Source organism: Miscanthus floridulus, chromosome 14 (assembly GCF_019320115.1).
Source record: "Miscanthus floridulus cultivar M001 chromosome 14, ASM1932011v1, whole genome shotgun sequence".
NCBI lineage: Eukaryota > Viridiplantae > Streptophyta > Magnoliopsida > Poales > Poaceae > Miscanthus > Miscanthus floridulus.
The window spans coordinates 63,753,656-63,773,594 of NC_089593.1; the positions used below are offsets into that span (position 1 = coordinate 63,753,656).

Genomic DNA, 19,939 nt, shown 5'->3' on the forward strand with positions numbered 1-19,939 from the left:
ATGCGGATGACCCTCCGTCGGGCCTTCTGCCGGGCTTGTAGTAGAGGCCCTTTCCCATGCGGCGCTCGGTCCGCTGTGTTAATGAAAATATAGTTAGTTTCATTTGGTGATAGGAACTATGTAGTAACTTAAAAAATTGAAAGAAGGTTGATAAAAAACATCATCACACAGAGTTATTTCATCAGTACCTTGTTCTTGCGCACTTCCTTGTCGGACCTATTGGCCGCGTGGTGCTTGTCCCTACGAGCCTTCACCGCTTAATTGCCGCCACAGTCTCCAACTCCACCAAGCTCATGGTTGCAGGCCATGGCATCATTCCTTAGGATATACTTGGCCAAAGCACTATGCTCTGGCCCAAATATCATGTCGCCTCTGCGAGACTTCCCATTGGCGTGCTGCAACAACTCGTGAAGACTCCATGATGGCACTTTCTTGCCGTGGCAAAAAGGACACACAAAGGTTCCCTCGCCATGACCATGAAACCTGACGCCTCCATTGGAGAGGCCAAGTAGGATCTCGCTCTCCTTCTCTTTGAATTCATCCTCGTCTGAATATGAGTTTTCGCTCTTGGAGTCACTGTGGCCTGCCATGCTTGCGGAGAAAGTGGAAGAAAGAAAGGGAAAGATCAACTGCAAAATTTGGCAAGTTCAGAGTGGAGAAAGCAACACACCGCACCCCATTGTTATATGAAGCAATGGCGACAATTCGCATGGCAACGTTGACTTCCCTAGGCGCATATTTCCCGTCGCCTCACCTCGCAGCGTACCCAATGCATCCATTCAATGGCGACCATTCGCATGGTAGCGTTGAGTTTCAAGGCACGTATTTCACGTCGCTTGGCCTGGCAGCGTACCCAAAGCGTTCAAAAACATTGGAAAAGCAACCGCCACAATGGTCATCAATTAGGAGTGTGATTCACACGTAAGAACACGCTGTACCCAACAATGATGTTGTGGGCTATGCCGTCAAGATCGCTCCAACGTCCAAGATCAAGTGGCACAGTGCACTGCGTGGCCGGACGATACTCTTTACATAACCGAGAAACAAGTTCGTCACAATAACTATTCCTCAATCAAATTCCTCCCAAAAAACTCCTCAATCAACGTACATCGCACCATCCACACGCTGTACCTCCATCCATGCCAGCAATCATGGCGGTGAGGCGGCAGCCCATGTCGCTAATGGCGCTCCCTACCGAGGTGCAAATTGAGATTGTCGGCCACCTTGCTGCGACCTCGGAGTGGCCCATGAATGACCTCCATAGCCTACAGGCGACGTGCTCATCCATGCGCCACATCTGTGGTGACCCCACCATCGGTCGGCACATGGCAGTGGATCGGTGTAGATGCGGGGCGAGGTTGTCTAACGACCACGTCAACTACTTCGCCCTCCTTACTAGGCTGACCCAAGTTGGCAACCCGAAGGCTTGCTTGCTCACCGGGATACAAACCATATTAACAGAAAACCACAGCCCCTAGCAATGCCTCGATTATCTCACCCGCGCTGCCAATGGCGGGCACAATATGGTGGGCTATCTGGTCGCCATATTCCTCTATAGACACAATGGCGGTGCTGGCGACGACAACACTGCTAGGCGGTACATAAGATAGGTCGAGGGTGAGGAAGAATCACGGGTGGCGGCGGCAGACCAACGAGCAGGTGGCTAAGCAACCAGGGGGTTCGGCTGTGCCATGAGGCAGCCGCGAACGTGATCCACCAAACGACATGGTGGAGCAACAAGTGGCTGCCACCGTCATTGGCACAGGTGCGTGGCGATCTTCCGTGCTCAGGTAGCGATTGCGGCGTTCCAAAAGGATGGGAATAAAGGACTCTGTTTTGCAGCGAGGACTGTAGGCTTGCCGCGAAATTATTTTGTTCAGGAAGGCAATTGGAAGAGGAAACTAATTCACTCTTTACATGTGAGAGTGAATTAGTTAGGTTTTGATTTTCTGTTGTGAGAGTAAATAGGACACTACTCCATAATTCAATATAGGTGTTCTACTACAGTACTCTTTGTGCTACTAATGTTGAATCACCGTTTGAAACGGCGACGTGAACTGTCACACCACTGAGAATTGATGTGTAATTTCTGATTCATCGCATAACAGAGTTCATCCGATCAAGTCTCATGTTACATTTTTTGTGAGGAATTAAATTAAAAGCCAAGCAGAAGACGGTACACGTGACCACGTGCCTCTATTAAAAGCCAATCAGAGGAGCCATTGGTTTTAAAATGTTATTGTAACACCACCGTAACGCATATGTGCACCAAATAAATAATTCAATTTGCAAACAAAACAGAGATGGCACACTAGTTTAACTGAAATAATGACAACATCCATCATTGAGGAAATTAACATGTCTATAGGCAAGCAAACAACATTGGTCCATTTAAAATGCATGACAGAGAGATACATCAAATGCAGCTTTATTTACTACTCTGTTATTAATCCAAGATAAAGGGAACATAAGGAAGATAGTATGGTCTATAGATAAACTCTTTTTTAACGCTACAAATGCAATACCGAAACACCCGGACAGGGATGACATGAACATTTATGCGGTCCATGTCATATGCGATGATTGTTCTATTCTCCCAAGCAAAGAAAATAAAATTCTATTCTGGGTGAACTATAATCACTATGTAGTTGTCAACACAATTCACAAAACCAAATTTAATATTAATCCTTCCAAACAGGATTTGTGTGCTGACCGTATGCTTCAATGTACAATTATTAGTACCATAGTCTTCAAGGATCTAGATTGAAAGCTTGGAATCATTGGGACCACCAGAAGTACATACACACAAGTGACCCTGAGTTTGATGCATGGAGTGTTGAAAGACCACTAGGCCTATCAATTTTCCTCCATGTGTTTCCCTCCATATCCACAGCAAGTATCACAGAGTACCCCCTAGAGCCCCCCATAATGTGCAGACAACCGTTAAGAAACACACTTGGTGATCTTGAAAATGTCACATCAGTCTCCTCGCCCTATTCAGATTCCTTATAGATCCATACTGCAGTTCAGATGAGTAGATCTCCACACTTGCGCACAAACCATCGACATCCACATATTCAATCACGTGGAAGTGCGAGGATGCTATCGAATCGAATCCCAAGAGAGTCTCACCAACAGAATGTCCAACATCATAGGTGCTAGGTGGCAGTATGTTAAACTTCTGGGTCATTGGATTGTAGACGACATAGTGGTATCTAGTAGCCCCAAGGAACCAACATAGGATGAGGCCGTTGCAGCAATCTGAGATAGCTACACATTGTCCTTGTGGAAGGGCAAGAAGGACAAGTCGGGGGGTGTTCACCGGTGACGCTGGTGAAGTCTCGCTTGCCGTTCTCGGTGTCGTAGAAGAAGCCGGCCACAGTCTTTGGTAGCAGCTGATGGTTGTTAGAGATGAGGGCGCTTCCAGGAGTGACAGACACATTTGCAGGAGCACAAGGAGCGACCGGGAGGTGGCGGAGAATGTCGAGAAGGAGATCGTCTATGAGGCTGGCCACTGCATTCCTCTTGTTGGGGTCCGCCTTCATTTCAAAGAGCCTGTGACAAAGATCCATTCCTTACTAACAAGATCTAAAGAGGAAAATAATCCGACAAAGATCCATTAGTAAAGTGCAAAAGCATACCCTTGCCTTTGGATTTGGTGGCAACGCGGCGCGAGGCATGCAATGGTTCACACAAATTGCGAGAGAAACAATACGCCGGCCGTGTGGGAGGTGGCGGCGGCGCTGCGCGAGGCATGCAATGGTTCGCATATACTGGGAGAGAGGAACAATGCGCCAACCTTGAAGATGGAGAAGTGGAAGTACTACGGGGTAATATTGGTGATGCAACTGTGTTGTGGGTAGTTGGGAAATAGGGAAATAACTCACACTAAATTTACTACCCCCGGTAGACCCAACGGTCGTGTAGGTCCAGCGGCCAGAACGCCTATCCTAGTCGGCTCGGCTTTTCTTGCGATGGAGAAAATACCACTGCCGCATCTATTGTTAACCCGTGGGTGGCAGAAGTTTCAACGGTCGGTTTCCTTCCTACGAGGCCTCCCTATCGGTCCAACCGGTGGTGGAAGTATGACACCGTTGCTTCTATCACTACAGCTGTGAAAGTGGCGACAGTGATAAATCAATATGTAGTAGTGAGTGTGTGTGCGTGTTTTGGGCGTCTATATTGTACTGTGTAATTCTAAAAAAAAACTTACAAGATACCACAACACTAACATATAACGTCACATGTGTGTCATTATATATTCACTTATACTATTGAGAGTCAATCGGTATATATAACTAACCCATAGATCAAATGTCAAGAAATGTACTTTTTTCGAGCAACAATCAGTTGGTATAAGTAATTTACTTATACCATCAAACTATCTGTCGGTATAAACTAGTAAAAAGGCCAACCTTCAGTCCATATAGGACATTGGCTGTTGAAAGGCCCATAGGCTTTGTTGGTCTGTAAACCCTAAATCTTACCGTAACCCTGCTCATCCCAAATTTTCAGCTTCTTCATGCACCGCCCCTGCCAACTCCCAGTGCCGCCTCCACCAAAATCTTCCAACAACTGCCCAACTCGTATATGAATCCAATCCCAGCATCATGCCCAAATCCCTCATTCTTGCCCTTCTCCATTGTGCCGTCACCCTCTAACTCCTTCCCCATCCCCTCTCTGAATTGAGCATGTCACCAAAATACCTCGCGCCCACCAATTCCATTGTGTCGAGCTGCGATTGCGCCACCTCCTACCCAAGCCCATCCCCCCTGTCCAATTCAAAGGAAGAAGGTGCCCACTCCCACCACACATCTTCCCTAGGATTGCTTCTGCAAGAACAAGGGCAACACCAACTTCCCCAAGATCAGCACAATGCTTACACCTCTTAATCTCTCTCTTGATTTCCTCCATTATAAGAACTCTCGATTGAACATTCCTAACACAAAGAACACCACTGCTAGACGTAGAGCTCAAAGGCCCAAACAAGGATAAATCGCTCATGTTCTAAGTGCTTTGAGTGCTTAAGCCACTGGGGTACACACATAGACCCACGTCGAACAACCCGATGACCGCCACGTTTTTGGACCCACGACAGCTAGCGAGCTAGATACATAGGGGGCAGCGTCAGGTGTGATCACCACCCTTTGGTGGTTCAAACCAACATCCTCATCGCCGGAGCTAGAGGCATTGCCCTTGAAGGTGCCTTACTCTTCTCCAACGAGATCATCTCTGCCGGTAGTGCCTTCACCCCACTATAGTCTCAGCTTTGGGAGTCTATACTATGTCATTGATCACAGTGGTGAACTCCATCTCTTCGAGGAAACCTTGTTAGAGTACATCGAGTCCCTGACGTCGTTCCCCCTGTAGGCCTCCTGCACGTCGACCTGGAGGTGCTTTCCCATAAGATCCACCTCAGTCTTGGCCCGAACCCTACCATGGTGAAGCGCCGTCAAATGTTCTATACACTAGCGAACATTCAACATCATATCGTCACTAGAGAAGGGCTACCGCCAGCCCCCCCCTCCGCTTCTGGTGCATACTTCCAAGTCGAACCGGAGCAGTCCACGAGCCGAGAGGCACCATGCAATGTTGTCTTCTCGGGCGCTTCTAGACAAATGTGTCTCTAACAGGCCCTCTCACAGACATGGTCTAGACATAACTCGTCTGTGATAAGAGTCATCACAGATGCATTTTAATCATATGCATCTGTGGTGACTCTTATCACAGACGTGTTCTGTATATACGCGTTTGTCGCCTTTTACATAGACACGTATGTGATAAGAGATATCAGAATTCTAACGCGTGTTTATGCGTTTGTGATTTGTGGTCATCACAGACGTGTTATGGGAGATGTGGCAAATCCACGTCTGTAATGTGCATTTAGACACGTCTGTGATTAGCTTTTTTTACATAGTGGCGGTGATGGAACCTTCGAGCCAAAGGCCAAAGGCAAAGGCCAAAAAGGGGGAATGGCCAAAGGCCTCCGAAAGGACCTTCCACAGTCGCCCAGTTGAGACTCACCAGGATGATTGGGTGGTAGCCTTCGTCCCGGCGGCCCTCAGAACGGGTCTGATGGACCAACGAGCCTGGTGGTGTCTCGACAAAGGCCCATCAACCAAGTCAGTGGGCTTAGGGTTTGGGGGCTTCTCATCCCCTCTCTCTCTCTCGTCTCTCACAGCTCACCCTGCATCGTCTCTCTCGTCTCTTGCAGCTCACCTGGCGGTGGCGCCTCTCTCTCTCTTTTGTCTCCCACTGCTCTCTCGGCATGGCATCGATGGAGGCAGTCACTTCTGCACACGCCCGATGGTGGAGGTCGCGCGCGCTCGGCATTGGAGGACCCACACGTGTCCCTAACCGGTGATCGTGTGCCCCACCGACAGCGGGGCTTCGATCCGCGGTGACTAGGCATCAGATTCGACACTGGGTGCTCAGATCCGACGATGGGAGGTTGAGGACCGAGCTCCGGCGGCTGCGTCCGCGCACACCTAACAGCGGGGTGGTGGAGGCGTGCGCCAGGTGGTGGAGGGCTCACGCACCCCGTCGGCGGCGGGGCTTTGATCCGCTTGTCTCGGTCGCGGAGGCTTCAATCCTCAGCAGCTAAGCATCGGATTCGGCGTTTGGTGCACATATCCGGCGGTGAGAGGTCAGGGCCCGAGCTCCGGCGGCGGCAGCCACGGTGAGGAGGGCGGTGCCTGTGGATCTTGGCGTGGATGTCGTGGATGTGCTCGGCGGGCATGTCCATAGGTTTTTCTTTTTTTCTAATTGATTTATGCAGGTGTGCAACAGGACAGCCCGTGTTAACAGCGATTAAAATAGGCAGGCTATAGGACCATCTGCATTAATGCTCATTATCGTAGGCCTTTCAGTTTCGGCACAGGCGGACAGGATGCCCACCTACGAAAAGCCTTTTTGACCGCCTATGTTGTTTTTAATGCAGTAGTGGGTGGTGGAGAAAGACCCTTCAACCCTTGTGTTTATGCCTGTTGTTTAGTTGGGAATATTCCAGCGTATTCTGCAGTAGGTGGAGAGCTAGCGTTCTTGTATAATGAAAGGGGGACTCCAATATCAATGTAGTGAGATCATTTGGCTCGATTTTAAAAAGCACATTGCCTCGTAATCGTGCTCGGCATGGCTTTTTTGGTTGTCTTCTTCGTTCGGCAGTAGCTCCGGTACTTCCCTTGAAATTAATTAATGTATGCATGGAGCTGTCAATGAGTCATCGTCAGTGCATATTGTAGCCGGCAGAATAGTTTGTCGTTATTAGTTATGCAAACTTTCGTTTGTCCCACTATTTGAAAATCCAGACAAAACTATGTTGTAGATGATTCCCAACTTTCTAAGAGCAAGATGTCATAAAGGACTCGATGCACAAGGACAATATGAATGTCAGTATTGAACGAGCCGTAGCTCGAGTGGCAACGCTGCCGGTAGTGCAGCGGCCGGTCGTGGGTTTGAGCTCTGCTCGCCCCACGATTTCTCACCGGGGTTTTCCCCATTTTAACAGGTGCCTCTCTCGCGTGGAGCTACAAAGGGAATGCGGCGCGCCCGTCACCTACGGAGCCTTGGATGGTTTCGGTGATCTCTTAAAGGACGTGATCTCAGAATCTAGGTGTAGTTATATGGTCTGTTTGTGTTCATGTGGGTGTGAGTGTGGTGTGTGTGAGTGTGTGTGGTGTTGGTATGTGTCTGTTCATGAACAGATACTACATTTGTACCTAGATGAGAGGCTCAAAAAAATATATGAATGTCAGTATTTAATATCTTTTTATCGGATACGGATATGGATCGTCCTAATATGACTGGATAATAATACAAATTGGATAGTTTAAATTCGGATATACATTTAAAGTTGTTGCCTATAAATATTCACAATGATTTAAAAAAAATCATATAATAAGAAATCAAAATATAAGTATTTAAACTCTATACATATAAACAATATAAAAAATGAAAAATTTAGGCATATTAACTCTACAAATTATAAATCATCGATCATATTAATTAGGATTAAGTCCACTTTTGGCCCCTCAACTATTGTGTCGGTCTAATTTTAACCCTCAACTATAAAATTGTCTAGTACTGGTACCCCAACTGTCAAAACCGTTCACTTTTAGCAGCTGGGCGGGGGCAAGACTGTTTTGACCGACGTTGAGGGGTTTTGACACGCAACCTCCATCTCAGTGACATGTGGGGCCCACGCGTCATCGACTCAATCACTCCCTCTCCATCCTCACGGCCATGGTTCGCCGGCAACCGGCCAGCTGTGCTGCTCACGCCGCCGCCCTGCTCGCGCGTCATGCGGGTCGTGCTGCTCGAGCGCCACCGCCATGCTCGTGCACCGCTGCCGTAGCCTACTCGCGCACCGCCGTAGCCTGCTCGAGCGTCGTCGCCCTGCTCACGTGCCGCCGCTGCAACTTGGCATCGGTGCCTCGGCGCGGACGTGGGCACGTATGGCTCGAGGAGCAGCCCGTGAGCCTGTGCCGGCGGCGACATGCCCTCCTTACCGCGTCTCGGCAGACGTGTCCCGATGACGCCACAGCAGCCCCCATGCGCGAGCACGGCAGTGGCTCGGCTGGCCCCACGGCATGTATGCCCGACAGCCTTGGCGCGCTCGGCGTGGTGCCGCGGCTGGTCCATGTGCTCAAGGTCGGGTCCATTGGCGCGTAGCAGGCTGCTAGGACCGCCGAGCCCTGGATCAACTCCGACGGCCTCACGAACTAACTACGACAGATGCAGGCACAGCACGGGCACAGGCAGTAGCACCGCGCGGCAGCGGCACTTCTCGGCACAGCATGGGCGCAACACCAGCACGGCGACGACACAGCACCACGACGGCCCCGGGACCGCCAAGAGGAGTGTAGGCCAGCGCCGCCGCGTCGCTCGTGCCGGGACCGCCTGCAGCGCGAAGGTCAGCGCCCGCGCCCGCGAGAGGAGTGAAGGCCAGCGCCGCAGCATCGGAAGGAGCAGCGCTCGTGAGGGAGCCGCCCGAGGGAGCAGCGCCCGTCTCACGCGCGTGGAGAGAGGACGCGTCGGGGGAGTGGCCGTGAGGATGGAGAGGGAGGGGTTGAGTCGATGACGCGTGGGCCCCACATGTCACTGAGATGGAGGTTGCGTGTCAAAACCGCTCTACGTTGGACAAAACAGCCTTACCCGCGCCCAGGTGCTAAAACTGAACGGTTTTGACAGTTGGGGTACCGGTACTGGACAATTTTATAGTTGGGGGATAAAATTAGACCAACACAATAGTTGAGGCGCCAAAAGTGGACTTAATCCTATTAATTTTGTATGAGTCACTAGTATTTTACAGATAAAACATGAGCTATTAATTACTGGTACACACTTTTAAATAGTTTCAACTTTTAAAAGCTAACTGTGAACTATTAATAACTATATTAAGTTCTGTTCTGAAGACCAGTACTCTGAACATCATTAGACTGCACATCACTCCACTTGATTCTATTAAAGACTGAGGGTTTCAGAAAGACCAGTTCGCTTGTCTGAATTCTGGAGGAATTTGGATGGTTTTGAGGAATGCTGGATGAAATTGTGAGAGAAAAATATTGTTCCGGATGAAAAAAATAAACGGATCAAGCCGAGTTTAAGGGCACGCGAACGATGAAACTCTGCCTGAGGAAGACCCAATCTTAGCACTCCAATGAGAACCAGCATCCACTGGAATACCATTGGCGGCCAGTAAGAACTGAAGGAGTACGTCTGACCATGTTCGCATAAGACAAATTCTTCTTATATTTCACCTCTTGCCAAGAAAACTTCTGAGCATTTCTTGAATCAGACAAAGAACAGGCAAAAGTTAACGAGACCAACATCATTGAAAAGATGAAAAGAGAGCTAAAAATCGTCAAAAATTAGGTCTCTGATCTTATAAACCTCAAATCCCACAGCTTTACAGGAAACAAATTTTTTTTAAACCAGTGGGGGGGGGGGGGGGGGGGGGGGGGGAGAGCTTCCCCACCAAATTTCATTCAAAGCTCCAGCAACGTGGAGGCAACAGAAGTGTTACAAGAGAGGACGTAGCGTCGCCAATTGTTCAGGCTAGTTACATCCTGATCATGTTTAAAACGTTTAAGCCTAATTTTCCGGAATGAGTCCCCCTCTAGTCGCTCTATTAATAGAGCGACTAGAGGGGGACTCATTCCGGAAAATTTCACCATTCCTAGCGTCCCACAACCGCCATAGGAGAGTCTGCAGGATGAAAGGCCAAAGCTTCACGTCCAGGTGACGGGGAGTGCTAGCATTCCATATCTCAACATCGGAGAGGGTTGCAACATTGCAGAGCTTGAGCCTGTTCCAGAACCCAGCACTGATATTGGACACCCGAGGAAGACATGATACCGATGTTGACACTGAAGAGAAAAATTGTCCTCAGTCAAACCAACTTTGAAAGAATATGAAGAAGTCCCCAAGAGCGAGAAGAAAGTGTCGGCAACAAAAGGAACATCCTAGCAAAAGTGGCACCTTCCAAATGCAACCAGCAACGAGAACTCATCTTCAGATTGAGGGTCTGCAGCCATAGAGTTGCCATATTTGCCTCGGATGAAGGTGGCAAAGGCAGAGCCCACCGCCAAAGCAAAGAAGGGGGGCATACCAGGGAGAAGCAGAGGGGGGCAACACCAGTGGGGAGGAAGAGAGAGGGCAGGCCGGCCACCGGAGCGGCATGGCGGAGCTGCGGCCACCCAGTGGTGACGCGAGCGTCGACGACATGGCCTCTTTCCTAGCTATACCTAATATTAAAGATCCTATTGGTATTTATTAGGGTTTCGGTTATGCTTTCTAAAACTTGTACTCTAAACTATGGTCTCTAATTTAACTGAACAAAACCTATGCAAGAAAGTAATCTATCTAGATCTGTAACTAAGATTTTGCTAAATGTGTTGCTATCTCTGCTACTAAAGAGTTATGCAAAGGTTCCAATCCTATTACTAGTCTAGAAAGCTAAACAAGGAATGTAAAGCACACAACCTAAGTAACAAAGTAAACACCAAAGCAAAAGGGTAGAGAATGCAAGCTCTTGTTCGTCGATGATGATTATACCCTAGGTATCGAGAAAATCTAGTCCTTGTTGGAGTCCATGGTAAGGATGCCCTAACAAGGGCCAAGCTCCACTGGTCGAATAACTTCGTGGAGCCGGCGGGCCTTCCCCACACGCAAGTGGGTCTCCGCTAGGCATTCTCCCAAACTGCTATCCGCTGTTTTTACTATATATCGAGCTTCCGGTCAAATCGTCATCGGCATACTACAAACGCGAATGGGGCGATCTTGCAAAACTACAAGCTCCTAGGAGTACAACACAATGGTACACACAAACACAAGTGGCAAGAGGTGTGGTAATAAAATATGTCAAGCTTATAAAGTTACAAAATAAAAAGATTTACCACATCCAATATATCACGCATGTATTAATTAGATGTAGAAAAAAGATTCTTATACCTAGAATTTTCCTTATCAATCCTATTTTACAAAAATTAAAATTAAATAAATATATTTCACCTATTAATAAGTAATAGATGATCATAACCATCTGATCTAGTTAAATGAACAGGTCACAGTTACTTAGGAGTACTATAGTAAAGCCCTTATAAGAAATCTATAGATGATAAACTAATTTTATCACGCTATAAATTCAATTATCAGGGAGGAGTCGTGTGAGGCTCTGAGCAAAATTCAGAAAACATGACTTCATTTGATAATCTTTGGTTTTATAAATTTGGAGTAGAAATCCTATGTTCAATTGTGACATATAGCTACATAAAATATTTCGAGAACATCTGAAGTGCAGAAACTAAAATATCTCCGGCGGGAGATTAACGGAGACTCGCCCTTTGAGCATATCCACAACATCTTGCATCCTGGGCCTCTTGTCCGGCTGTTCCTGGATGCAGCAGAGCGCCACCCCTCCACCACAGTCTTCACCTCCTCCTCGTCCACACCATGAGCCATGGCCGCGTCCACCGCCTTCAGGAGCTCGCCTCGCGTCATCATATCCCTCACGATATACGGGAAGTAGTCCCGCTTGAGGTCCGGCGAGGCTGATGAAGCATCGTCTGCTGACGGGACCGGCGGGGCAATGTAGTTCGAGCGCTCGCCGACGAGCTCGAGAAGCGTCTTGCCGTAGCTGATGAACAAATCGGACCTGTCGGACACCGAATTGACGAGCATCTCCAGCGCCATGTAACCTAACGTGCCCCTCCCGCGCGTGTTGATGATGCTGGGCACGCCCCGGGTGATGGACATGGAGATGCCAAAGTCGGAGACGTGCGCACAGAGGTCGCTGTCGAGGAGGACGATGTTGCCCGGCTTGACGTCGAGGTGCAGGATCCGCCAGTGGCACTCATTGTGGAGGTACGCGAGCGCCCTGGCCACGTCGACGGCGATGCAGAGCCGCTTCGGCCACGTCAGGAGACGCCGCTGCTCGTCGCTGCCGTGGAAGATCCACCTGTCCAGCGAGCCGTTCTCGAAGAAGGGGTAGATGAGGTAGAGGCAGTAGCCGAGGAGGCGCACCAGGCTGTGGTGGTGCACGTTGGCGATGATGGACAGCTCTCTCCGGAAGTCGTCGCCGGCCACGGTGCGCCCACCGTGATTGTTGATCCGCTTGACGGCGACGGCCGTGCCGTCGTCGAGGTTCCCTCGGAAGACTTGGGTGGAGCGGCCTCGGCCTATTATGCTCCCGAAGTCCTGCGTCATGGCCTGGATTTCATAGCTCGAGAATTCCCGCAGCACCTCCTGGATGCCGCCAAACGGAGTTTGGAGTTGAAGGCTTGAAGCACCGCTTCTTGATGGCGTGCCAGTTTGCGTGGCGGCAGTTGGCACCGCGTCATCAGCATCAAGAAGGCAACTTCGGAGCCAAGGGTAAATCTTGAAGAGAATCAAGACATAGTAGTACACGGATATAGCCATGATATTGGCCCAGAAAATGAAGGAGGGGCGACGATACTTGTTTGAAATGAGGAGACGAGGAAAGAAAGCAGAACAAGTATAAGAAATCCAGTGGAGAGAATAATCTTCTCCTTTCCGACCGGAGGAGGTGTAGATGTATAGGCAACCAATGGCATTGTAGGCTACTAACTGAATGAGCAGCCATACCGCAATGTCTTGGTAATAATCGTCATCAGACTCATTAGACGAGCTGGGTTTGGGCGGATTTGCATAATAGGTTCCTATGACCAGAGCCAATAGGGTAGTTGCGATTGTTTCATGTAAGATGATTCTCACAGTCATTTTCAGCCTAGAGTGCAGGATATAGCCACGATATGGGTCCCAGAAACGAAGTCAACGCGAAGACTGTGAACTGGAATTCCAATGGAGGAGACAAGGAAGACGAACTGAACAAATACAAGATATCCAGCGGAGATCATCTTTTTCAGCAAACCAGAGGAGTTGCAGATGTATAGGCAGCCAAGGGCAAGGTAGGTTATTAACTGAATGACCAGCGATGCAACGGCATATCTATAAGTATCAACGAGATTGTACTCGGCGCTAATATATTGAATGCGATAAAGATATATGTAGGCAAACATGATCACAAAGAATATGGTAGTTACCATTACAACATGTAAGATGGTTCTCAATGGCTTGCTGCTGCATCCTCGAGAAGGATCGACAGGAGGGCTGGAGTCTTCTACATCCGCCATGTTTATATAGTCTCGCTACACTATGCAGGCTGGTAGTGAAGAAAAAGAGTGTTGCAGAGATGAGAATCCGGGCTGGCACCGCAGTGGGGCGTGCTCTTCTTCTTCGAATTGAATGGGTTGAGAAGAGAAGAAAGGCGCGTGAACTACAAGATATGAAGGTTCCAAAACGAGTGGGACCCGGCCAAAACAATGGTGCACGTTGGGCCGACCATGTACAAGCAATTTTTTGTCCAATGTGTGTACAAACTTCACGGTAGATACAGATACTACACAAGTATATCCACGACTCTATCGCCCAACCAATCATGTCCACTCAATCCCTTCGATTTTCATTGCCACATATATCTTCTTTATTCAACAGATGTAATCTCCGATGTATAATATATAGAGTGAGACTACCTGCGATATTATAACAAACATATAGTGATAAATTAATCCTATCAGAATCCACTAATAAAACAGAAATATCGAATTTAGTATATTGGAAATCTATCGGTGATTATACAAACATCTGAAGGCAGGAAGAGGCAGGTGTGGTCTGAGGATCTGAGCAAATTCGGAAAACATGACTTCATTTGATTATACAAATATATGGTTTCAAATTTCGAATAGGAAATCCTGTGTTCAATTGTGCACATAACTACATAAAATGGTAAAATACTTGGAGAATAACATCTGAAGTGGAGAGACCCAATCCACTGGCGTCACCCACCGTGCATGTCGATGACGGCGTGCTCCGGAATCGAATGTGGCTCCGATAAACTTACAACAAAAGATGATGGACGATGGGCCTCCGGCGGGAAATTAACGGTGACCCGGCCTTCGAGCATATCCACCACATTTTGCATGCTTGGCCTCATGTCCCGCTCGTGCTGGATGCAGCAGAGTGCCACCTTGACCACCGTCTTCACCGCCTCCTCATCGTCTACAGCCACCGCCATGGCTACGTCCACCAACTCCATGTGCTCGCCTTGCGCCATCCTCTCCCGCAAGTTCCGCGCGATGTTCGGGTCAGGCGCTGCCGACGACGAGGGATCGAAGTTCCGGTGTCCGCCGATGAGCTCGAGAAGCGTCATGCCGTAGCTGAACACGTCAGACCTGTCCGACACCGCATTGACGAGCATCTCCGGCGCCATGTAGCCGAAGGTGCCCCTCCCGCGCGTGTTGATGACGCTGGTCAGGTCCCGGGTGATGCAGAGGGAGATACCGAAGTCGGAGACATGCGCGCGGAGGTCACCGTCAAGCAGGATGTTGCCCGGCTTGATGTCGAGGTGCAGGATCCGCCGGTGGCAGTCTTTGTGGAGGTACGCAAGCGCTCTGGCCACATCGACGGCGATGCACAACCTCTTTGGCCAAGTCAAGAGGCGCCTTTGCTCGTCACTGCGGTTGAAGATCCACCTGTCCAGTGACCCGTTCTCGAAGAAGGGGTAGACCAGGTAGAGGCCACCCCCATGCTGGAGGCCGTAGCCGAGGAGGCGCACAAGGCTGCGGTGGTGCACGTTGGCGATGATGGAGACCTCTCTTCTGAATTCTTCTTCGCCGGCCTCGGTGCGCCCACTGTGCATATGTATGCGCTTGACGGCCACGGCCGTGCCGTCATCAAGGCTCCCACGAAAGACCTGGGCGGAGGCGCCTCGCCCTATCCTGTTTCCGAAGTCTTGCGTCATGGCTTGGATTTCATCGCTTGAGAATTCCTTCGGCATGTCTCTTATGCGAAATGGGGTCTGTTGGACTTGGAGCTGAAGCACCGCCGCCGCTTCTAGTTGCCGTGCCGGTTCACGTGGCTCTGTCTCCGTGTGGGCATCAAGAGCATCGAGACATCGTCGGATCGCATCGAGCCATCGTCGGATCCACGGATAAAGCTTCCAGTAGTACCAGATGCAGTACGAGCATATAGCCACGATGTTGGCCCCGAAAATGAGATCGGTGCGAATATTGATGTGGGCAGACGAGCTGAGTAGGAAGCCAAGCAGAACAAGGACAAGAAGTCCACCGGAGATAACTTTCTCCTTCCGACCGGAGGAGTTGCAAATGTATAGGAAAGCAACGGCGTTGTAGGCTACCAACTGAATGAGTAGCCATACTTTCACACTGTTGTATAGATCCATTGGGTGGGGAAATAGATCTGGATAAAGAGGATTAGAACGATAAACACCATAGGTAGATGTAATCACAACCAACAGCATAGTTACAATTGCACCATGTAAGATGGTTCTCACAAGCTTCTTCAGCCTAGCCCTACAGTAGGGCAGGATAAAGCTAAGCCTCCAGACGCAATACGAGGATATAGCTACCATATTGGCCCAGGAAATGGTTTCTATGACATAACTGTAGCTGCCGGTTTCTTGAAATCCAAAGAGGAACACAGACATAACAAGTACAAGATATCCAGCAGAGAGAAACTTGTCTTGCCGACAGGAGGAGTTGTAGATGTATAGGCAGCCAAGGGCAAGGTACGCTACGATCTGAATCACCAGCGATGCTACGTAGCTATTATCGCCGCTAGGATAAAGATGAAGCTGGTAGGCAAACATGATCACAGAGAATAGGGTAGTTACCATTACAACATGTAAGATAGTTGTCGTCCATGCATTGCAGCATCGTTGGGAAGGATCGACAAGATCAGGGCTGGAGTCTTCTACGTCCGGCATGTTTATTGTACCTACTAGACTCTGCAGGCTGGAACTGGAAAGATGGAAGCGAAGAAAAAGCGCTGCGGAGATGAAAATCTGGGACGATAGAAGAGTCTACAAAGGGTTGAGAAGAAAAAGCCGCGTGAACTACAAACGACAAGGCATTGGAGCCAGGCAATTCATATGAAGATCCCAAAGCGAATGGGGCCCGGCCGGCCAACCAAAACATCGATTTCAAGGAGCGGCTAGACAGCCCGTGGAGACAGACCAAGTATGTACGACTGGGAAGTTCTTCGTCCATGGTCAGTTCAACGTATACACGGTACAAGTACACCCACTACGGGAGACTGTGTAGTTACTGAGTGCCCCGACAATTACCGAGTGTCAAAAGTCGGGCACTCGGAAAACAGTATTTACCGAGTGCCAACACTCAGAAAACATAAACACCCGGTAGTCTACCGCTTTACCGAGTCAGCACACTCGGTAACTTCAGACACTCGTTAAAACTACAAGTTTACCGAAGGGGCGCTCTCGGTAAAAACAGCCACTCGGTATTGAGGTGCCACGTCACCTAGGATAGCAACCGTGCGCCAAACGGCGTCACGGCATGACATGTTTACCGAGTGTTATGAGCATACACTCGGCAAACATCACGGTAACAACAGCTCCGCCCATCAAGCGCTCATAGCAAATAAAAAAGACCGAAAATGTTTACCGAGTGTCACACTCGGTAGAAGTATTTGCACTCGGTAATAATAAAGTTTTACCGAGTGTAAGTGCACAACACTCAGTAAACACTATCTTTTACCGAGTGTATTGGCGCAACACTCTGTAAAATTCAACCAAATTTCTTGTTTTTCCCTTCATTCTTTTTCCTCTATCCACATGATATTTAGTACTCCATTCCAAAATATGGTGTTTATTTCGATTTATTTACTATATTTCACAAAATTTTCATTCTTTATGAAAATTAGGTACATATCGTGTAAATTTAATTGTAATAATTAAAATCGAACTCGATAAATCACGAGATTGGAAGAATTAACATTGAAGCATACATCTATGTTATAGAAAAATTTTCATAACGTTTCGGAAGTATTTTTACATTCGTCGCTGCCGAACCGGTACATCTCCCAAAGAGACGCTAAACATTCACAATGACGAGTAGGATTTCTATTAAGAGTGAAATTCAACATTATGATTTGAACTTCGAATTTTTTAGATAGTAAATAGATGACATGAAATAGTTCATGTGAAAGTTTGGTGAATTTTAGGATTAAATTGGCATTTTTTCTTTTTTGTTTTGCATGAAATAATGGATACTTTTACCGAGTGTGACCTCAAACACTCGGTAAAGGTTAGCCACGACCCACCTGTCTGCCATAGTGGGCTGCCATGCTTCTGTTTACCGAGTGCCGTAGATCTGGGCACTCGGTAAACATGTACCAGGCCCACATGTCATTGGGCTGCGGTGCTTCTGTTTACCGAGTGCCGTAGATCTGGGCACTCGGTAAACATGTACCAGGCCCACATGTCATTGGGCTGCGGTGCTTGAGTTTACTGAGTGCCGTACATCTAGGCACTCGGTAAACAGAAGCATTCAACACTTAGCCGTTTCTCCCTCAAATCGTGCACAGACACACACACACACCGCACACGCCCGCGCATCCCCGCCGCACCGCCGCCGTCCCCCGCGCCGGCGCCTCCCCGCCAGCGCCGGCGCCTCCCCGCCGTCCCCCGCACTTGCGCCCGCGCCTCCCCGCGCCCGCGCCCGCGCGCTCCACGCCGACGCCGGCGCCTCCCCGCCGTCGCCGGCGCCTCCCCACCGCCGCGGCCGCCTCCTCCCCTCCACGCCGTCGCCAGCGCCTCCCCGCTGTCGCCGGTGCCTCCCCACCGCCGCGGCCGCCTCCTCCCCTCCACCACCGCCGCCACCGGGCGGTCCCCCACAGCCGCCGCCACCGGGGGAGGGCGGTCACCTGCCGCCACCACGGGACTGCCGCCGCCGCGGCCGCCTCCTCCCCTCCACCACCGCCGCCATCGGGCGGTCCTCCACCGACGCCGCCACCGGTAAATGCCCTAAGCCACCATATTTTCCTTTTTTCGAGTTATGACTATATGCATTTGTGCAATCTCTTTCTTGTTTCATTTTTTCTTGTATCTTGCTACTTTTGGTTTTGATGTTTTCTCTCAGTAGGGGGGCAATCCTTCCTGCCCCCTCCAAAAAAAAGGCATAGGAAAAGTCATTCACGTTACACTTGGTTCAAAACTAATTACAGCATATTCATATTTTGTGGCCAACAAAAAGGAAGCCTTCCCATTATCAATATTCATTCTTAGTAATTAAAAAAAATTACATCTATAATTAAAAAATAAGACAAGCCTGCACTGGCAAATGTATATTATTGCAAAGCATAAAAAAAGAGAGGAAATGCCTGCCAACAATCAATATAGCAGTCAAGGTATACTTGAATTATTTGGCAAATAAACCATGTGGATAAAGTCATTTTGTGATTCCACACTTTCTGTTAGTATGCTAGAATGTAGGAAAAAAAAGGAGAAAAATGGATCTAGCATAAGACTATAGCAGAGATAGCGTACCGCATCCATCAAGCGTTCCAATGGGGTCAGCATTACTGATGCCATAGCAGTTAGATATCTCCAATTCTCCAGAAAAACTCCTGTTTTGTTTCACCAACTTTCCTTGCCTGTCATTGATTATTTTGGCCCCATTCTCACCATTGCTATGGCCAAAATCATTAGCATTTCGATGCCCAGGGTAATCAGCAGGGTGCAAAAGGGATGAAGATTGTGGAGGCAAGGAAGTAGTATCCCGAGCAGCAAGAGTGGCAAAGATGGAGCGAGATGGTAGGAGAAAGTAGAATTTTATTCCAGCAATCTCAATGAGGTCCTGAGAATTCAATTTAATAGGGACACTACCTGGGAGATAAGAGACCTCCCGAATGGTGCATCCATTTCTTCCAATGACTTTAATGGCAAAATGGTGGAGTTTAAAGTCATAGAATATACATTCATGGCAACGGGAAACTCGTTGGCTTCCGCATTCATATTTTGAGAGATCAAAGTCTACAGTATAGCTTTCAGTGTTGCGCCCCAAGATGACTGAATAAGTTTGTATAAAGTACACAAAATTTTCACCCTGAAGCTTGGCAAAACCAGGCACCTTTTGACTCTGGCCAATAGATGTCACTGCAGAATTTGAGGCTGCCATCTCTGGTGTTCCTGGTAGTCAAAGAAAACATTATGTGTTTACTTTCAGTTTCTTGTATGGAGTAAATAGGTTATTTGTTAAAATACAGTATGAATGGATTATATTAGCTGAATTGCATTATATGTCTATGCAGTCTCTTGCTAGACAGCTAAGGTAATGATGTTAGATGAACTAAACATTGTAAAAACATACTGATATGAGAAAAGGGTCCAAAACAACAAATTTATGCTATTAGAGAATACACTGGAGGTAACTACAGAAGTAGACTTTTTGCTTCCTTCAAATCATTCCACATAAGACATAGTGCACAGTACAAATGAAACCAATTTTCACTGTGACTTTAATATAGTTCAGTAATGTCTTTGATTTCACGAAGATACAGTTTTGGGGAACAAAAGTTCCATATTTTGTTCCAATATCTATCA

The 19,939-nt window shown here is 48.4% G+C and overlaps 2 protein-coding genes and 1 pseudogene across 2 annotated transcripts; all 3 read right to left on the bottom strand.

Moving 5' to 3' along the window:
- Window positions 1-11,763: 11,763 nt before the first annotated feature.
- Window positions 11,764-12,918, bottom strand: LOC136503574 (probable receptor-like protein kinase At5g20050; annotated as a pseudogene).
- Window positions 12,919-14,356: 1,438 nt separating this feature from the next.
- Window positions 14,357-15,760, bottom strand: LOC136503575 (probable receptor-like protein kinase At5g20050). The gene has a single exon (XM_066498606.1). The coding sequence runs from the start codon at window positions 15,758-15,760 to the stop codon at window positions 14,357-14,359; it is 1,404 nt and encodes a 467-aa protein (XP_066354703.1).
- Window positions 15,761-18,257: 2,497 nt separating this feature from the next.
- Window positions 18,258-19,514, bottom strand: LOC136503576 (FHA domain-containing protein FHA1-like). Its single transcript, XM_066498607.1, has 2 exons — window positions 18,884-19,514; window positions 18,258-18,361 (listed from the first exon to the last, which is right to left on the bottom strand). Exons 1-2 carry the CDS (start codon window positions 19,512-19,514, stop codon window positions 18,258-18,260), a joined length of 735 nt encoding a protein of 244 aa, XP_066354704.1.
- Between the last annotated feature and the right edge of the window lie 425 nt (window positions 19,515-19,939).